The following is an 18,405-nucleotide window of genomic DNA, read 5'->3' as shown; positions in this document are numbered from 1 at the left end:
AATGATTAGTAGAACTGTGTGCCGCAGATCATTTAGTACCAGTGTTTCCATTGGGAAACAGTTTGGGTTTCCGCAGACACAAGTGACGTCTATCTACAACAAGACCAAGAGCGCATCCAACTATAAAGGGTATCTAAAACAGAAAGATGCTCCAGGAATGCATTATCAGCCATCAGAATCCATCGCCACGGGTTCCATCAATAGTGAAACCGTTCCTCGTAGCTTCATGGCAACTAATGACCCTCGGAAGGAGTTCGATATGCCTGCTCAGGTCGTTCAAGCGACGCACTCTCCCAACGTTCTCGTAAGTAAAAGCACAGTGAACGGCAAGACGTATCATTTGGGGCCACAAGAGGTCGAGGAGATCCAGAGATTGCGTCAAGAGAACCCTCAGAAGTACACACGTAAGGTTTTGGCCGCCAAGTATGGCGTATCGCCGTTATTTGTATCATTGATTTCGAAGCCAAATGGCCAACGGGCGCAAGAAATGGAGGGCAGGCTGCAAGAAATTAAATCACGCTGGAAGGACAAGAGGTTTGTGGCCAGAGAGGACCGTAAACGCAGAAAGCTGTTGTGGTACCAGGCGTGAGATGCTATATAAAGATCAATAATAATCGTGTAAATACTACTCTATAAGCATTTGTATTCGTATACTGATCACAATGCACGGACACACCCCATTACTGGCAACATAGCATACTACATGAAAATTAATCAATAAGCTGTTCAAGCAAGGTGCAAAAAGGCTTTCCAAGGAGCCAGAACATCTGCGTCGAGCATTACAGACTGACAAGATGAGTTACAGCGACTACAGCGATGGTGCAGACGATATTCCTGACTTCCACGATGAAGGTGAGTTCGATGATTATTTGAATGACGAGGACTACGATTTGATGAATGAGGTGTTTCCCCCTTTGAAGGAGGAGTTGCGAGACTACCATGGCTGCGATAATCTCACTCTGAAACTAGCCTTACTGGACAATGATTTCGATCTCGAAAGCACGGTAGTGGAGCTGAAGAAAACCTTGAAGAAGAAAAAGGCACCTAAGAAGCCAACGAATACTGCTAACGGTACTGCCAACGTAGCCCAAAAACTGGCTGACGTATCGATCTCGAAACCAAAGTCCAACGGGCTTCCAGATTGGCTCGAYGAAGAAGAAGAAGAGGATGAACGCAAGGATTCTGATGCAGGCGATGACGGGAGGCTCGTGCAGAGATACTACAAGACCACGGTACCCACAAAACCCAAAAAGCCTCAAGATATCTCTGCGTTCGTTCAATCACAATTACCCCATTTAAGTTTTGTGGTTCTTGGCCATGTTGATGCGGGAAAGTCCACGCTAATGGGTAGACTTCTTTATGATTTGAAGATTGTTAATCAAGCACAACTAAGAAAATTACAGAAAGAGAGCGAAACCTTGGGTAAGTCATCGTTTAAGTTTGCGTGGATCATGGATCAAACGAATGAAGAACGGGAACGTGGTGTAACAGTCTCCATTTGCACGTCCCATTTCTCCACCGAAAGGGCAAACTTTACCATCGTGGATGCACCCGGTCACAGAGACTTTGTTCCGAACGCCATCATGGGGATATCTCAAGCAGATATGGCCATTCTGTGTGTAGACTGTAGCACCAACGCTTTCGAATCAGGGTTTAATCTAGATGGGCAAACAAAGGAGCATATGCTGTTGGCATTTAGTCTGGGAATCCAGAATTTGATCATTGCTATGAACAAGATGGATAATGTGAATTGGTCTCAACAAAGGTTTGAAGAAATTAAATCGAAGCTGTTGCCATATCTAGCGGATATCGGGTTTTGTGAGGATAACATCAGTTGGGTACCTATCAGCGGATTTTCTGGTGAAGGTGTTCATAAAATAGATTACCCAAACGAAGTAAAACAATGGTACAATGGTCCTACTTTAATGGCCACTTTGGAAAATACCGCGTCTGAAATCTCAAAGGAGAGTAAAAAAACTACTGAAGAGGATCCATTTTTATTTTCTATATTGGAGATCATTCCACTAAAGAAAACAAATAACGAATTAGCTTTAGTTTCAGGTAAATTGGAATCAGGCTCAATTCAGCCTGGTGAATCTTTGACGATATATCCGTCGGAGCAAAGTTGCATCGTGGATAAGATTCAAGTAGGTTCTCAACAGGGACAATCAACAAACCACGAAGAGACAGACGTTGCTATCAAAGGTGATTTTGTCACTTTGAGATTACGCAAAGCTTACCCAGAAGACATTCAAGACGGCGACTTGGCTGCATCAGTCGATTATTTATCTGTCCATTCGGCACAAGTTTTCATCTTGGAGTTAACCACATTTGAGATGAATAGACCCTTGCTACCAGGAACACCATTTATTCTTTTCATTGGCGTCAAGGAGCAACCTGCTAAGATCAAGAGGTTAATATCGTTGATTGACGAGGATAACAACGTTACTAAGAAGAAAGTTAGACATTTGGGTTCAAAACAAAGGGCTCTGGTGGAGGTAGAGCTAATTGAAGTCAAAAGATGGATTCCTCTACTAACTGTTAGTGAAAATGACCGTTTGAGTAGAGTTGTACTTAGAAAAGACGGCAGGACCATTGCAGCCGGTAAGATCTCCGAGATATCTGAATAAATGGTAGAATATTAGAATAACAAGTTTTATGTAAGTCTTTAATTTCGATACATTAATAATATTTCTTTTCTGTTTTTAAATTTGGTATAACGCGAAAATAAAGAAAAAGGCAATATTCAGAGAAGGAAACGTTGTAGATTAGCTACAAAGCAGAGAGGCACTTTCTGAAGATTGTTAATAACGGTTAGAAATAAGTAAGAAAGATCAACGAGAAACATGGACTCAATAGATGAACAAATAATCACGAAGCGAAAAGAACTGCAGTCGTTGCAGAAGATAACGAGCCTGACCGATGGACTGAAACTTCAACTAGTCAAGCTGAATGAGCAAGTCAAAGAAATGGGTACAAATGCGGAAGCAGTTGCGCAGTTGATGAACAATTGGGACTCTATAATAAACAATATATCACAGGCTAGTTTGGGCTTGCTACAATACGCGGAAGGTGATTATGAGATAGGTCCATGGGAAGATTCTAAGAAACGTGAGTCTGAACAGCAAAGGGAGAAAGATCTAGGATCCCACGAGAAAAACGAGAATGATGACGATAATGACGAAGAGGAAGATCTGGTACCCTTGCCTGAAACTATGGTCAGGATCAGGGTAGATGGTAACGAATAAAAAAATGGGCTAGTCTACAAGACGGCTTCAGTCGCGATAATAGTAAAGTATATTTACGTGCATATTATTTCCCAATAAATTTAGTATATATGTAGAAGTGTATTATAAAAATTAGTATTCTACGGTGTTAGATTCGTAATTGATTGTGTACTTTTTTTCCTTTGCTACAGACCCAATAGTTGAGCGTAGTTTGATCTCCAGTGAGTTATCCGAATTCAACGATTCTAGTTCAGATATCTCTTCATATATTCCTTCGCGTATGGAGTCTAGATTAACGGAAAATTTACCGTACGTTTCGTTTATATACTCTGGGGTCACTAACGATTTATCGCACAGGAGATCCACACTGGGCAAGGGGAATTCATTGCCTTTGAACAATTCTTCATCAAACACACGCATGACTATGTGCTGAAGAAGTTTATTCTCTCCTTTATAATTATCCAGCAAGATGATTCTTCTCCAAACCAAGGAATTTAGAAACTTTCTGATTTCAAAGTTTAATAAGTCTCCGTCGACAGAAAGTAGTCTTAATGGAATAAATAAACTATCTTCATCATCGAACATAGAATATAGTTCAATAAGTTCCGACAGACTAACTATTCTTGTTGATTTAAGTTCTTCCACTAGTATGTTGAAAACGTCATTGAAAACGCTAGTTTCGAACTTCTTAAATATCTGAACTTCGCCCTTCTTCAATAGGCTTGAAAGTTTTTTTTCGGCATCAATTGCATCTAGGTTATATTGAATATTTCTCAAGCTATTGATATCCAGGTTACTTTCTTCGACCAATAACGAACTTAATTTTGCAACGTTCAAGTGTAATTCACATTCATTCAAATTCTCTCCCTTTTGCGAATCATCGACAGTGATATTTTTCAAAGTATTCAATGCATCATCATATGATCCATCTAAAACTTGTTGGATCCACGCCACATGACCGTACTTCGGACCTGATTGATGAAAAAACTTCACCAAATCATCGTGTTGTTGTGGGAATCTAAACATCAAGTCGTTCAATTTTTTGTGTTTAATTAAATTTTCAAATAGAGTAAAACTAAAGGCCTCTGGAAATTCATTGAAAAACGTTTCATATAGAGACATAATCGTCGGATCATCCTGGTTTAAAGTTTGTAATGTCTGGACTAATCCAGGCAAATCTTGGTAGAATTCTGTTATTTGAATAGACTGTTCTTTTAGGTTTGCTTTACAAAGCACATGATTCCAATCCAAATGATTTTCATCGTAAAGATTGTTGATTTTTGTGAAGTTTGCATTTGCGCTTACAGATCCAATAGGTTGCGTATTCATCCAAATTTTAAATTGGTTAAATTGGTAGTATAAGATTTTGGCTGTCTCTAACAAATTTTCACTATAAACGGCCAAGTTTCCTGCTTCTTCACATGAAAATGTAAAGTCAAAAAAGGATTGGTTGATACAATTCAAATAATCGAAGTTTACGAACCATGGTAGCTTTGATGTATCAACTTCCATTGGATCTAGTTCTAGAAGATCATATCTTAAAGCTTTTTCACCTTCTTCGAGTATGCCACTGTAAAAGCAGGAATTGATTAATTCGTTGATGCTTAATTTGAAATTTAGATTATGTGATGGAAACAAAACAAAGATAACGTGATTCAAAAAGAGTTTTAGAATTACGGGAAATTTATCGGGGCGATTTATGACGATTATTTCAGTTGTTAAACTTTCGTTGTGAGTTAGATTATACTTTGATATCACTTTTTCCCATATTTCGTTTAATTCATCAGATTGTCTTACGATGGAATTGAATTTGATACAACAATTTAAAATCTCGAATTTCTCAATCAAATCCAATTTAAGTTCTGGGGATATCTTATAGTTAAAGTTTTTAGTAACAAAAGTTAAGAAATTTTGGAAAAATTCTTTGCGAACAGAAAGGTGCTGCTCTAAAGTGTTTAACATTGGTGGAATGTACTTCCCATTGGAATGGAAAATTTCGTCACTTGTTAGTTTTAAATCGTGTTCAATGGATTCTTGATCCAATGAAATTTCGGAGGGCAAATTAAAATCAATTGGATTCAGATTGATTTTGGAAAAATAGACGGCTTGGTCAACATGGGATTTGACAAATCCAATCTCTGGTTTTGAATCTTTTTTCTCATTTTCCTTCACCAAGATCTGTAGCACACCCATTTGCTTGGTCAAAATGTATAAAGAACTCGAGTCATAGCCAGAGCCAATAATCTCGATGTCGCTTCTAAGACTAACAATGTCTTCCCATTTTCTTCTTAAAGAGTAACTAGAATCCAATTTTGAATTAACCTGAGTAATAACAACAGCGTTGGGAAACATTACCAAAATGGATGTAACTTCATTAGAATCATCGGTATTTTCCGTTTGCGGTATGAATATTTTGGGTTTAAAGTTTGTGTCGTTGATCGAGTCCATAAACGTGTTAAGCCTATAAGTAGAAAAGATAGTAAAACTGTTTGAGGTAGAATCGAAGATAATCGTAGAGAGAATATAGTATGTTTCATTATTAGAACCGTCGTAAATGGATGACAGGAATAGATGTGAATTTTCATCTTGTAATGGGTGGGAACTCCATATTTTCAGCGTGCCGTGAGCAAATGGGTACAAGTCTTGTAGGGACTCCAAAATAGCATCGAAAATACTAACATCAATCAATTTGGTCGGGTGAGAATTGGTGGCAGATAGTTGCCATGATTGGAAGCTTCCGTTGCTAGTAGTAACATAGACCAATCTTGTTCCCTTACCTAAGATGGGACCATTGTGTAATGAAACAACTGAACTGTTCGTGTTGAAAATTTTAGACCAAATTCCTAAATTGAAAGGTTTATTCAATTGCTTAGTCAATTTCAATTGAGGTTTCCCAACTGAATTTCTAATGGTTATGAAAAAAATCCTGCCCATGTTTGTGGTAAGGACTATACCGGCAGGTTCGCAGTTTAAGATCAAGTCACATTTCTCCCCATCCGAGGAGTTGATAGGAAGTTCTAATTCGTGAGAGAATTTTTGAGATAGCTTGAAGCTCAAGTTGTTTATAGAATTGATATCTTCATAATAAATCGCCTTATTGCCCTTAATAATAATGATCCCACCGGTTTCGTCCTGGTCATTAGGTTTCAGTGCTAACGGAGATTCGTCCATCGTTGCTGGGCATGTTAATATGCACCTTGGCACAATTGCTGTTTCATCATTATCACCCGAAAGAAATGGCACGGTAATGTACGGTGTGTCCTTTTGAGTAGAATGAATGTTCCAGATGTAGACTTTCTTGTTGTCGTTGACTAGCCCGTACCCAATTTGCATATCGATATATCCATTCAATTCGTCATCCTCGCTAAACCCGCTGTTGTATTGCGACTGAAGAGTTTTGACGACATATCTGTTATTTTCGGTAAAGACCTTGGAATTATCAAAATGCGAGTGTAGTCTCAATTGTTGCTGCTCCATGGAAATATCCATAAGAGAAGCCTGGCTTTCTTCCTCGTATGATAATTGCGCTAGGGATTCATTCTCAACGACCGCAATGGGTGCGCTGAGTTCTTTCCTCAAGCGTAGGTGTACTCTCTCTTGGTTCATACCACTATTCTGATGCACTTCACTGCGGTTGGATGCAGTGTTATACTCGGGCTTCTCCAGACCCTATTGTCTAATAGTGTATGTTTGATTTATTTAGCTCTTTTGATTTTTAAATTCCAAGGCTGATCGTGTTCGACGGATTGAAAATTTTTCTTTTTTTGCGATGAGCTAAGGATCGAATTTTTTCATATATTATTAGTATGCTATAACAATACCTAGAGATTAATCGATGAGTTGAACCAGAAAAGTTTGCAGGACGAGATTTATACGAAAGTAGTTACAGAAATGATTAGAACCGTGAAGCCTAAGAACGCCAGAGCCAAGAGAGCTCTGGTAAAGAGAGAAGCCAAGTTGGTAGAGAATGTCAAGCAGGCGCTTTTCGTTCCAGGCCAAACTTGCAATAAGAACCTGCATGATATCATGGTAGATTTGAGTGCCTTGAAGAAGCCAGATATGAAGAGATTCACCCGTAAGAATGATGTTCATCCATTTGAAGACATGACGCCGTTGGAGTTTTTCAGTGAAAAGAATGACTGTTCATTGATGGTTTTGATGACAAGTTCCAAAAAACGTAAGAACAATATGACATTTGTACGTATGTTCGGCTACAAAGTATACGACATGATTGAATTGATGGTCGTAGATAACTTCAAGTTGCTCTCTGATTTCAAGAAGTTGACATATACTGTAGGGTTAAAGCCAATGTTTACATTCCAAGGTGCTGCATTTGATACACATCCCGTTTATAAGCAGGTTAAATCTTTGTTTATGGATTTCTTTAGAGGCGAAACTACTGACTTGCAAGATGTTGCGGGTTTACAACATGTCATTTCCATGACCATTCAAGGTGACTTCCAAGACGGTGAGCCATTACCAAACGTTCTATTCCGTGTTTACAAATTAAAAAGTTATAAGAGCGACCAAGGTGGTAAGAGATTGCCACGTATTGAATTGGTGGAGATTGGACCTCGTTTGGACTTCAAAATCGGCAGAATCCATACTCCAACTCAAGACATGGTCATTGAAGCTCACAAGAAAGCTAGACAATTAGAGATGAGAGCCAAGAAGAACGTGGACATGGATATCATGGGTGACAAGCTGGGTAGAATCCACATGGGTAAACAAGACTTGGGTCAACTACAAACAAGGAAGATGAAGGGTTTAAAACCCAAATTCGACCAAAGCGCAAAAGCAGAAGAACGCGACGGCGATGTGGACGAGGACTACGAAGATGAAGCGTCGTATTCCGAGGAGGGACAAGAATACGAAGAGGAATTCGTCAGTGCCACCGACATTGAACCATCTACTAAAAGACAGAAGAAATAGGTCTCATAAACTTTGTATATTATTAATAATCTAAGAGAAAAAAAATTCTATATGTATATAAGAGGTATTCCATTCTATTTGTGCTTGTCGTAATTGCAGTTCTTATTTTTCGTTTGACAACTCTACGTTTTTTACCAAACGCAACATGTTTCTCAGCAACATAGCGATGGTGACCTTACCGGTCATGGGAACGTAAAGAGAAGCCTTTTCCTTGACGTCGTCACTAAAGTTCTTGGTGGATGCGAAGTTGATGCATACGGCGCCATCTTTGATGTATTCGGTGGGGAATTTGTAGTTCTCGCTAGGGACACCTGTGATGACAACGTCGGCGTCAAGAGCGCATTCCTTTAATAGATCTTGAGAAAATTCTCCCAGGTCCTCCACATGATGTTTGTTTAGTTTCAAACGTTCACCACGGGTGAATTTTTGAATGTTGTTGACGTCCACCGAGTACACTGTGGCACCATCGTTAGCCAAAAGAGCCGCCAATGGTCTGCCGACAATTTCAGATCTATTTATTACTATGCATTTCTTCCCGTACAACCTGTTCCCCTCAGGTAGCAAATTGTTGTAAATCTTTAAAAATTCCAATATCTTGACAATGGCTAGTGGGGTGCAAGGCAGAATGGATTTTAAGCGGTTTTCTTTGTCCAGATATCTGACGTTGTGATACAGATTTTGATAGTAAACATGATTTAGCCCCTCTACGTCCTTTTCCTTGCAGACCACCTGCTGCAAATATTGGTCTTGAGCATTACCGAAAACAGGGAAATACACCATGATACCGTTGACAGAATCGTCACTATTCGCTTGTATTATAGCTTCTTCCAAGAAATCCTTGTCCTCGATCACCCTTAGATCGTAGCGGAACCCCATCGATTCGCTGGTCTTTTGCGTCCATGTAGCATACATTCTAGCTGCGGGATCGTTATTGGCAAGGAACCCTACAAGCAGTGGGCCCTCGTCATTATGTGTTTTCTTGTATTCCACCACGTTATTGACAATCTCAGTATTAAACGTTTCAGCAATTTTGCTTGCTAAAATAGTACGACCAGGTTTCGACATTTTTTTATAGATTTATAATATTGTTTGCGTTGGAAGAGTTGCTATTGTTATGCTTTGTCGGCGTGGAAGGCCTACTAGACAAGAGAATACTACACTTAGACAAGATACAACTGACTGCGAGGTTAAATACTTCGCCTATTTGAGTTTTTTTTTTTATTTCACTGAGTCAATATGTTATAAAAGACAGTAATAAACAGTAACAACGTTGTAGTATCCATTTATCAGTTTATGACACAATATTAGGGTTGATTTTGATTCGGGCTGACTCCGCCATAAAGAGTCATAGGTCTGGTAATTAATGCAAGGGCTTGATGTTCGGATTTAAGAATGCCCTTTAGGGCTGTAAGAAAAATGTTAGGGCGCGTGCAAGAGTGTCTCGGATCAATGGATAATAAGGTATATACTGGTATTACACTGAGGATTACCACTGTTCCTGAATTTTCTAATTTGGCATAAAAATGTTGCTTCTGTACACACGGTCGTGTTGAAAAATCGGAAAATAGGAAGCTTGAAAGCTGTCAGCTCAACAGAACCCTTTTGTTGCTGCAAGCATTCTATGGTCCACGGCAAAGAAGTGGTGGCAATGGCTGCATAACGTATGATGTATTTCCGATTCTCAAACGAGATGTCGCCTTTCTCTCTCTTTCTCTCCCTCCCTCTTATAGTACTATAGCAGCAGCCTAGTGTCAAAGGCCGTCTCGAGCGGGGCTTACCCGAATTGAAAAAAATTTTGGGCATCGCATACCTTTAGCACACGTTAAGGCAAGGTAAATTTAGCAGCCAGTATCTCATATTGGGCCCTTTTTAGTTCTATTTTATGCTATTCTCTGCTGACTTGATCCAGGCATTGTTTTTTTGGTTTCCTTTGTTCTTGAGAGTGCCCGAGTAAGCATAAAAAGAGACGGTAGAAGAATCTACCCCATTATTATATCGCACAAGCTGTCGAATATATTACTTAACAAGTATTCATACATTAAAGTCTTCCGATCTGCATTTTCTCACTTGGTCAGAGGATATAAACCGTACAGGAAGGGACCCCGAAAGCCTCAAATTAAGAGATCCAAACGTCCAGAGGCGAGTCGCGGAAGATTTTCAACGATGTTCACATTTTTACCTGTTACTCATCCCACTTCGGATACGAAGCATCCCTTGCTGCTATTGCAGTCTGCACATGGTGACAAGTACTTCTTTGGTAAAATCAGCGAAGGTTCGCAGAGAAGTTTAACCGAAAACAAGATCAGAATTTCAAAATTAAAGGACATTTTCCTCACTGGCGAACTAAACTGGTCGGATATCGGTGGATTGCCTGGAATGATCTTGACCATTGCCGACCAGGGCAAAAGCGATCTGGTTTTGCACTACGGGAATGACATTCTGAACTACATAGTGTCCACTTGGAGGTACTTTGTATTTAGATTTGGTATAGATTTGAGCGATCATATTATGAAGGATAAGGAAGTCTTCAAAGACAACATAATAAGGGTCAAATCCTTTAACGTTTTGAAAAACGGGGGGAACGGCACGGATGAAGTTTTCAACAGTTTCCAAAAAGGCGTTTTAAGTTCTATAGTCTCCAAGATGTTCCCTAAGCATGCACCCACCGACAGATATGATCCTTCGAGTGATCCGCATTTAAACGTGGAATTGCCTGATCTGGACGCAAAAGTGGAAGTCGCTACAAATTACGAAATCAGTTTCAATCCTGTTAGAGGTAAATTCAAACTCGATGAGGCTGTTAAATTAGGTGTTCCGAGAGGGCCTTTATTTGCAAAGTTGACCAAAGGTCAAGCGATTACTTTAGATGATGGTACAGTGGTGACTCCTGAACAAGTTTTGGAGAAGGAACGTCACTTTGCCAAAGTGTTGATCTTGGATATTCCAGATGACCAATATTTAAGCGCGTTTGTAGAAAAATTTAAAGAATATGATTGTGCTGAGCTTGGTGTTGTTTACTACTTCCTTGGTGACTCAGTCACTATCAATGACGATCTATTCAAATTCATCGATCTTTTCGAGAAAAGCAATTATGGTAAAGTTAATCATATGATTTCTCATAATAAGATTTCCCCAAATACAATATCATTTTTTGGCTCTGCTTTAACCACATTAAAGTTGAAGGCGTTACAAGTCAACAACTACAATTTACCAAGAACAGACCGTGTGTTTTCCAAGGATTTTTACGAAACTTTTAACAAGCCACTCGCTAAGGGAACTTCCCTGTGCGAATCCCAAGAAACACCCTTGAGAACGGTCATAGAAAAGGATAATATTCATATTTTTGCACAAAATAAAACAGTGACTTTAGAACCATTTCATAGAAGCGAAGAACCCATGAAATGCGAAATAAACGGTAGCGTACCAGCTTTATCGTGGAAGCAGATTTTTGAGGACCATATACAACCCTTAGGTTTCCCCCTAGCTGATATCGACACAGTTATCAACGATCAGCTGCATGTGAATAACTTCAATAACACAACAGAAAAGAAAAAGCATGTTGAGATTATTACATTAGGAACTGGAAGCGCACTACCATCCAAATATAGAAATGTTGTATCCACATTGGTTAAACTACCATATACATATTCCAATGGCGATATCGTAAATAGGAATATTTTGTTGGACGCGGGTGAGAACACCTTGGGAACCATGCATAGAATGTTTTCGCAACTGGCGGTTAAATCAATCTTCCAGGATTTGAAGATGATTTATTTAAGTCATTTGCATGCAGACCATCATCTGGGGATAATCAGTATTTTAAATGAGTGGTACAAGTATAACAAGGATGATGAAACGAGTTTTATATATGTGGTAACTCCATGGCAATACAACAAATTTGTTAATGAGTGGCTGGTTTTGGAAAATAAAGATATTTTGGATAAAATCAAATATATCAGCTGTGAACATTTTATTAATGATTCGTTTGTTAGAATGCAAACACAGTCTGTTCCGTTGAAAGACTTCAACGAGCTTATACAAGAAAACAGTGGTCAGGAAGAGAGAAAAAAACTAGACTTGGACACAAATTCTTCATACAGGGATATCAACCTAATTAACCAAATGTATGAGGATTTATCGATATCATATTTCCAGACATGCAGAGCAATTCATTGCGATTGGGCATATTCGAATTCAATAACATTTCAGATGAACGAATTAAATAAACACGATACATTCAAAGTTTCGTATTCAGGCGATACAAGACCGAATATTAAGGAATTTTCTTCTGCAATTGGTTATAATTCTGATTTATTGATTCACGAAGCCACACTAGAAAATCAATTGATGGAAGATGCTATAAAAAAGAGACATTGTACCATCAATGAGGCCATTGGTGTTTCTAACGAAATGAATGCTAGGAAGTTGATTTTGACGCATTTTTCCCAAAGATATCCCAAGTTGCCCCAACTAGACAATAATATTGAGGTAAAGGCAAAAGAATTTTGTTTTGCCTTTGATAGTATGATTGTTGATTATGAAAAAATTGGTGAACAGCAGACCGTTTTTCCGTTGTTAAACAAGGCATTTGCTGAAGAAAAGGAGCAAGAAGATGAATCTGCAGGATCTGAAGACATTGAAGATGTAGACATTACACCAAAGAAACAAAAGAAAAGCTAATGATTGAAATCGTCTGGCGCGGTCAATCGCTGCTTCATTACTATGTTTCGCATTTATGTAAATAATTATGTAAAATATTCATTAATCTCTTTTTTCGTTCAATTTAAAATCCTTCCATAATTGCAAGTACTTCCTTTTCTCATCCGTGTTTGAATCCTTTATTGATTTGAAGCAATTGTCAATCTCGATAGCTTGTCTCTCCTCAAAGAATTTTCGTTCATTTATAATTTTTTCCATGATTTCATCCCAGTTTTGCTTGACATGGCTGTACCTTTTTGATACAATACGGAATTCGTCTTCTGCTATACGGACTTTAGGGTCCTTGTCATTATTATGAGATAACTTGTCAAGATAACTTTTTTTTTTTTCTAGATCCGTTTCGATAATGTTTAGAATTCTACCTAATTTCAATCTTTGATTTAAGATAGATTCAAACGATTCGCAAAATCTTACATTTTCATCGAACAATATTACAAGTCTCAAAATATCTTGCTGTGAAGCACGTTTAAAATTTTGCAGAAAGGATTCATTTAGTGCGGAAAAATTTGAAAATAATTCAGAGTTTGCTCTAATGACTTCTTCCGAGGACATCTGCTTAAGACAATCAGTGAATTCATTTATTACAGAATTTTCCTTTACTGTTTCATCCACGATGTATTCTAACACATGGTACAGTAACTGTCTCCACTGCTCCTTGCATAAAGTTATCCAGTCATGACACGCTTGGATTCCAGCGGATGTTTCTTGGTATGCGGGCGTACTTGACCCAAATGATAAGCTGGTGAATAAAGACTTACTCTTGGGAATCCACTCTTGAATCAATGGGTCATTGTTACTGACATTGTTGTCGGTACTTTGAGGTTGGAAAAGTCGTTGATAATCTTTTCTAGAGAATAATTTCGTAGGGCTTATATAAACTTCAGTGAGCGCTGTCATTGGTATGATGGAAGCGTGGGAATTTGTCATTGATTCGGTTCTTTTTGATTGCTTTTGAAACTCTTTTAGTTCGCGGAATTGAGACGATGCTGTTAGTACTTTATCACCCTTAAGGATGCTATCATCAACAATCATCTGTGAATCTGCAGGAATAGCATCATCCCAATTGAGAAAATCTATAAAGTTAGAATCCAAACGTAAGACATTATCGTTGAATATGTGCTTTATCATCCTCATCAATTGTAATGATATGATATATTCCGGCCTGAAGTTGAAAATTGGATCATACTTTTCATTATTACGTATCATGAAAAGATGGTTTATGGCAAACTCATCCTTCTCCACAAGGATATTGGACCTAGTTGGTGGAGGGATAACTCTTCCCCAATGATTGTTTTGTAATTGGTGGTACAACCAGTAGAAATCAGCAAAACTTCTTGCTATAGTTTTTTCGATGTTCTGTTCTGTAGAAACCTTTATTATCCATAACGAATCCCTTAGCGAGTTTAGATCCGAGCCTAGTAAGATTTTAATGTGGTAAAGTTTTCCACCCATGTGATTCTTTTGTTCGCTGTCCTCCGAGTTCATTGAGTTTCTGCTGCTTGTGGTGGGTGGTCTTCGACGTTTCCTCTTTTCAGTGAAGAGTTTCTCATATTTTGGGTTTTTACCTAATAGCGTATCGTCAATTGCTAAATCTGTTTGTGAGAGTGGTTTTGCGGACAGTATGCTAGTATTATCTTGAGTGTCTGTCTTGTCATCTTCATCCTGACTTATGCTGATGCTATCACTCTTGACCGATCTTTCGGAATCATCTATAGATATTTCCCCTTGGACGACAAATTCGTTGACTCCAATACTGGGGCTCGCATGGGATGCCTTTTCCTTCTCCATGTATACCTGTGTTTTGCAGGTCTCCGATTTTGGTTTTCTTTTCCCTATATTCTTTCTATTGTATTATTTTTTCTTGAACAGTCGCAATATCAATTAGTCTAAATGGAAAAACAAAAAATAGAAGAAAGTACTGGTAGATGATTATATTATTAATTTAGATAAAAGTTCTTAGGTTTCTGAATATATAATGGGAAGATTTTAAATAAAGTATATCAGAGAGTAGGGCAATTTACTCTCTGGTGACGAGTTTCCTCAAAGCCATGGTAGCATCGTCTTTCTCCATAGGCAGTGAAATCATTGAAGATTTCATCATATTATTATAAGAATGTTCTGAGAATGTGCCATTGTGATCGCTTGTGTTTTGATCCACGGATAGATAATCAGATCTATCTGGGTAGTTCGAGTCCTGAGGGATTACTTCATCTATGTGCGGTAGTGAAGGTCTTCTCAACATCGACGCTTGAGAGAAAGTTGTATTAAAATGACCATTCGTAGATTCGAAGTTGGTTGTCCTAGGTGGCGACATCAAGAGATTGGTATTCCAGTCCGATATGGGAAGAGGGTCTATCAATCTTGCAGGAGATCTAAATTGTCTTGGTGAGGATTGAAGTGGTAAACTGAAAAGCAATTGGCTATTGTTATTATTACTAGTATTGTTGTTCAAGTTGTTGTTGGATGTACTGTTGTGTGAATCTGATGCTGCATTAGGAGATGTGAAGTTTTCAAGTAAAATACCATCAATGTTGGGGGTAAACCCTGTTTTGATTTGAAAAGAGGTGAAGTTTAAGTTCAGATTTGAGTTAGCGTTTGGAGTTCTTGGAGAGCTAGATTTTTTAGGAGATATTTTTGTAATGTTTGAAGCGGTTGGCGAATACGTGGTGGGCACTGGCTGTAGACTTGTCATGGCTTTAAATGGTATTTTGCTATATTTCTTATTGACGTTACCACTCTTGTTTCTCATTTTTTTTAATAGACACAGAATGCGAGTCTTTTCGACACGATCGGAAGGATTGGAAGTGCTTTTTGTCACAGTTTTTTCTATATGTGACTTATCAGTGGATACGATATTTATAGGTCCCAGGATTGCTGCTTTACCGTTTTGTCCGATAGATAAAGAAAACTTACCAAAGCTTGAAGAGCGATCGTGACCCTTCATTGAAGATGATGAACCCGCAACAGAAGGTGAATGGTGGTTCAACGAAGAAGGTGTTTGCATGGAGGGAGCTCTAGCTGGTGAGAAGATAAGACTATGCTTAGATTGAGGAGTGGAGTTGAATCTCTGTTGTGGTTGTGGTGTTGTAAATACCATTGGATGGTTTGAAAACTTGTTTTCTTGTTAGAATTCTTTGCAAGACTCAAAACGCCAAAGGAGTGACAGAAACTAGCAATCAGTTAATCCGAAGAAGAATATAGCTGTACTTAAGAAACCAAGCGTGAAAATACTTCACTGCGTTAAATATAATTTCAGGCTTCTTTTTTGCACTTTAACGCGTTTCGCGTCAATTACCCAATTGAGTATAGAAAAAGAGAGTTCTCAAAATTACAAAGAGAGCTAGCTAGCTCGTTACATAAATGCGGCTAACTATAAAGGTAGAATGTCTGGCTTGGGGCCCAAAGGTGTGATTCCTAAGGGGTTGATTCTTGTGTGGGAACGCGTATAATGCAGCTTGATATGATCGAAATCCGTAGTGTACCTAAAGGCATCGTTGTTCCAGTACAAGTTTCTCAACCATAGATGAGTGAACGGGTATCCATCTCTGATTGTAGTGAAATTGCATTTGAAATGCTGAACATAAACAGGGTCGAATCTTATGATAGTAGTATACAGCCTGATGTCGGCTTCTGTCAATTGGTCTCCCACGGCGAAGATATTTTGCTTGCCATCTACACCGCCATTTTTAGCCTTCAAATCCACGTACTTCTCACTTAAAATCTTCTCCACTTTGTYCAGATGTTCAAACACGTTAGTGACTTCACTTTCGTAAACTTTGGCCTTTTCTGCGAACCCAGTCTTGTATACACCATTGTTGATGTTGTCGTAGACCCAGGAATTAAACGCATCGATTTCGGGTTTGAGATGTTCAGGAACAAGATCCACCTTCTTGTACTTTTCATCGACGAATTCGTCAAACGCACTAGAGTTCAATATCCGGATGATATCACTACTTTCATTGTTGACGATGGTTTGAGTCTCCAGGTCCCACAGGACAGGGACGGTGAATCTTGCCGAGTATTGAGGGTCGCTCTTGTAATATAGATCACTGATTCTTTGGTAACCGTAGTGAGGTTCATTGGTGGCGTCGACCATGAATCTTTGACTATCGTTCTTGATGCTGGCGAAACTCGTGCTAGTGTCGTCTTTAGCAGTCTTGATTCCGCCAGCGGCATCGTGCCAATGCTCTAGGAAATCATTCTCATCTCCCAATTGCTTTCCCATGTCAAGGAACCTCCACCCCTTCTCGTCCAGATGCCAGTGGACCACACTACATCCTATAACAGAAGTCAACCCCTTCAAAGCTCTTGTGATCAGCGTTCTGTGCGCCCATGGGCAGGCCAATGAGACATACAGCCAGTATCTGCCCTTTGCAGGCTTATAAATCGGATGCTGCTTGGAGATTGTCTCTCTAAAAGACGACACTTGTCTCTTGAAAGCTCCGTTGTTACTACTCGCCCACTGTTTCGACATTTCTTGCTGTGCTGAGCAATCCTTAAGCAAGTTCCCAGAAGAAATAGTGATAACAGTATCTAGTTCCTTTTATACAAGAAAAGGCTGAGGGGGTTGAATGTCAAGAGGAACAAAATAGGGGTCGGCGATATATGGAATTTCAAGAGCTGACTAATACATGAGTAACGGATATTCGAATATCTATCCGTACGTAAATAAGAAAACGGATATACACGCTTTTGAAAGCGCTAACAAGAGGAATGAGAGGTGGCAAGCCCAGCTTCAATCATGCGTCTGACGCATTAATTTTTTAATTACTTTGCCTTGCGATACACAATTTCAAGGTTCCAAAACTAAAAGTAAAAACACAAAAAAAATTTGCGAAGTATATATTAATAAAGTACTCACTTTATCTCTTGCTTTCTTGCCTTCAAGCCCTAGCAAGAATGGCGCACCAATGATACGGCGCTAATCGGATCCTGCCAGTTTCTATCCGAGACGTGTTAACCCAAAATATCCTTGACAGGTCAGAGGAGTCAGTATACTTCCAGAAAACTGTATTCATGATATCACGATAAGCTTTTTCGACGAAGCCGTACAACAGAGGTAAAGGACACCAATGTTTGTGAAACGACAAGGCAAAAAAATGCCGTAAAGCACACATGTAGGCACAACGTTTCGCGATAGCCCTATACGACTTATCTTTAGCCACTGCTCTTCAACATGACGTAGCGGGCCTCCAGCTCATATCTCTTCTCTTCTATCCTGCCAAGTAGTAATGATTAACGACTCCTGTCGATAGTCACTCAAAACGATAACGCATCTGGAACGACCTTCCCCCGAGTTGTCCGGGAAGAGCAAAAAAAAAAAACAAAAAAAACTGCCCCGCTCTGTTTGTTATATGCTTTTTCGAGTTTTTCCGAGCGCTTTGCACTAAATAAGCCTGGACGGAAAAACCAAAGGCGGGGGCCAGTGAAGAGCGAGAGGGGCAAGACGGGGGTCCTCGGGGTGGGGTGTTTTGCTTTTTGTGCATTTTTCCGGTCCCACTAAAGCTTGCACGCAGTCGGAAAAATA

At 39.1% G+C, this 18,405-nt stretch overlaps 10 protein-coding genes across 10 annotated transcripts; 5 read left to right on the top strand and 5 right to left on the bottom strand.

Annotated features, from left to right (window-relative positions):
• Position 1: 1 nt before the first annotated feature.
• On the top strand, positions 2–589 carry MRPL20 (mitochondrial 54S ribosomal protein mL58; the record flags this gene model as incomplete). The annotated part of the gene is made up of 1 exon (XM_018366522.1): positions 2–589. The coding sequence occupies one exon, from the start codon at positions 2–4 to the stop codon at positions 587–589; it is 588 nt and encodes a 195-aa protein (XP_018221114.1).
• A 205-nt stretch (positions 590–794) lies between these two features.
• Positions 795–2,630, top strand: HBS1 (ribosome dissociation factor GTPase HBS1; the record flags this gene model as incomplete). Its single annotated transcript, XM_018366521.1, has 1 exon — positions 795–2,630. One exon carries the CDS (start codon positions 795–797, stop codon positions 2,628–2,630), a length of 1,836 nt encoding a protein of 611 aa, XP_018221113.1.
• A 216-nt stretch (positions 2,631–2,846) lies between these two features.
• Positions 2,847–3,248, top strand: DAD2 (Dad2p; the record flags this gene model as incomplete). The annotated part of the gene is made up of 1 exon (XM_018366520.1): positions 2,847–3,248. One exon carries the CDS (start codon positions 2,847–2,849, stop codon positions 3,246–3,248), a length of 402 nt encoding a protein of 133 aa, XP_018221112.1.
• A 111-nt stretch (positions 3,249–3,359) lies between these two features.
• On the bottom strand, positions 3,360–6,833 carry NUP133 (Nup133p; the record flags this gene model as incomplete). The annotated part of the gene is made up of 1 exon (XM_018366519.1): positions 3,360–6,833. The coding sequence occupies one exon, from the start codon at positions 6,831–6,833 to the stop codon at positions 3,360–3,362; it is 3,474 nt and encodes a 1,157-aa protein (XP_018221111.1).
• A 285-nt stretch (positions 6,834–7,118) lies between these two features.
• RPF2 (rRNA-binding ribosome biosynthesis protein RPF2) lies at positions 7,119–8,159 on the top strand (the record flags this gene model as incomplete). The annotated part of the gene is made up of 1 exon (XM_018366518.1): positions 7,119–8,159. One exon carries the CDS (start codon positions 7,119–7,121, stop codon positions 8,157–8,159), a length of 1,041 nt encoding a protein of 346 aa, XP_018221110.1.
• Positions 8,160–8,261: 102 nt separating this feature from the next.
• MTD1 (methylenetetrahydrofolate dehydrogenase (NAD(+))) lies at positions 8,262–9,224 on the bottom strand (the record flags this gene model as incomplete). Its single annotated transcript, XM_018366517.1, has 1 exon — positions 8,262–9,224. The coding sequence occupies one exon, from the start codon at positions 9,222–9,224 to the stop codon at positions 8,262–8,264; it is 963 nt and encodes a 320-aa protein (XP_018221109.1).
• A 1,098-nt stretch (positions 9,225–10,322) lies between these two features.
• TRZ1 (tRNase Z) lies at positions 10,323–12,839 on the top strand (the record flags this gene model as incomplete). Its single annotated transcript, XM_018366516.1, has 1 exon — positions 10,323–12,839. The coding sequence occupies one exon, from the start codon at positions 10,323–10,325 to the stop codon at positions 12,837–12,839; it is 2,517 nt and encodes an 838-aa protein (XP_018221108.1).
• An 81-nt stretch (positions 12,840–12,920) lies between these two features.
• VPS501 (sorting nexin family protein) lies at positions 12,921–14,666 on the bottom strand (the record flags this gene model as incomplete). Its single annotated transcript, XM_018366515.1, has 1 exon — positions 12,921–14,666. One exon carries the CDS (start codon positions 14,664–14,666, stop codon positions 12,921–12,923), a length of 1,746 nt encoding a protein of 581 aa, XP_018221107.1.
• A 229-nt stretch (positions 14,667–14,895) lies between these two features.
• On the bottom strand, positions 14,896–15,975 carry MSA2 (Msa2p; the record flags this gene model as incomplete). Its single annotated transcript, XM_018366514.1, has 1 exon — positions 14,896–15,975. One exon carries the CDS (start codon positions 15,973–15,975, stop codon positions 14,896–14,898), a length of 1,080 nt encoding a protein of 359 aa, XP_018221106.1.
• Positions 15,976–16,248: 273 nt separating this feature from the next.
• ECM4 (S-glutathionyl-(chloro)hydroquinone reductase) lies at positions 16,249–17,352 on the bottom strand (the record flags this gene model as incomplete). Its single annotated transcript, XM_018366513.1, has 1 exon — positions 16,249–17,352. One exon carries the CDS (start codon positions 17,350–17,352, stop codon positions 16,249–16,251), a length of 1,104 nt encoding a protein of 367 aa, XP_018221105.1.
• Positions 17,353–18,405: the final 1,053 nt, after the last annotated feature.

The sequence above is a fragment of the Saccharomyces eubayanus genome, chromosome XI (assembly GCF_001298625.1).
Source record: "Saccharomyces eubayanus strain FM1318 chromosome XI, whole genome shotgun sequence".
Lineage (NCBI taxonomy): Eukaryota > Fungi > Ascomycota > Saccharomycetes > Saccharomycetales > Saccharomycetaceae > Saccharomyces > Saccharomyces eubayanus.
The sequence above is the reverse complement of the archived record's forward strand: the minus strand, read 5'-3'. Positions and strand labels throughout refer to the sequence as shown.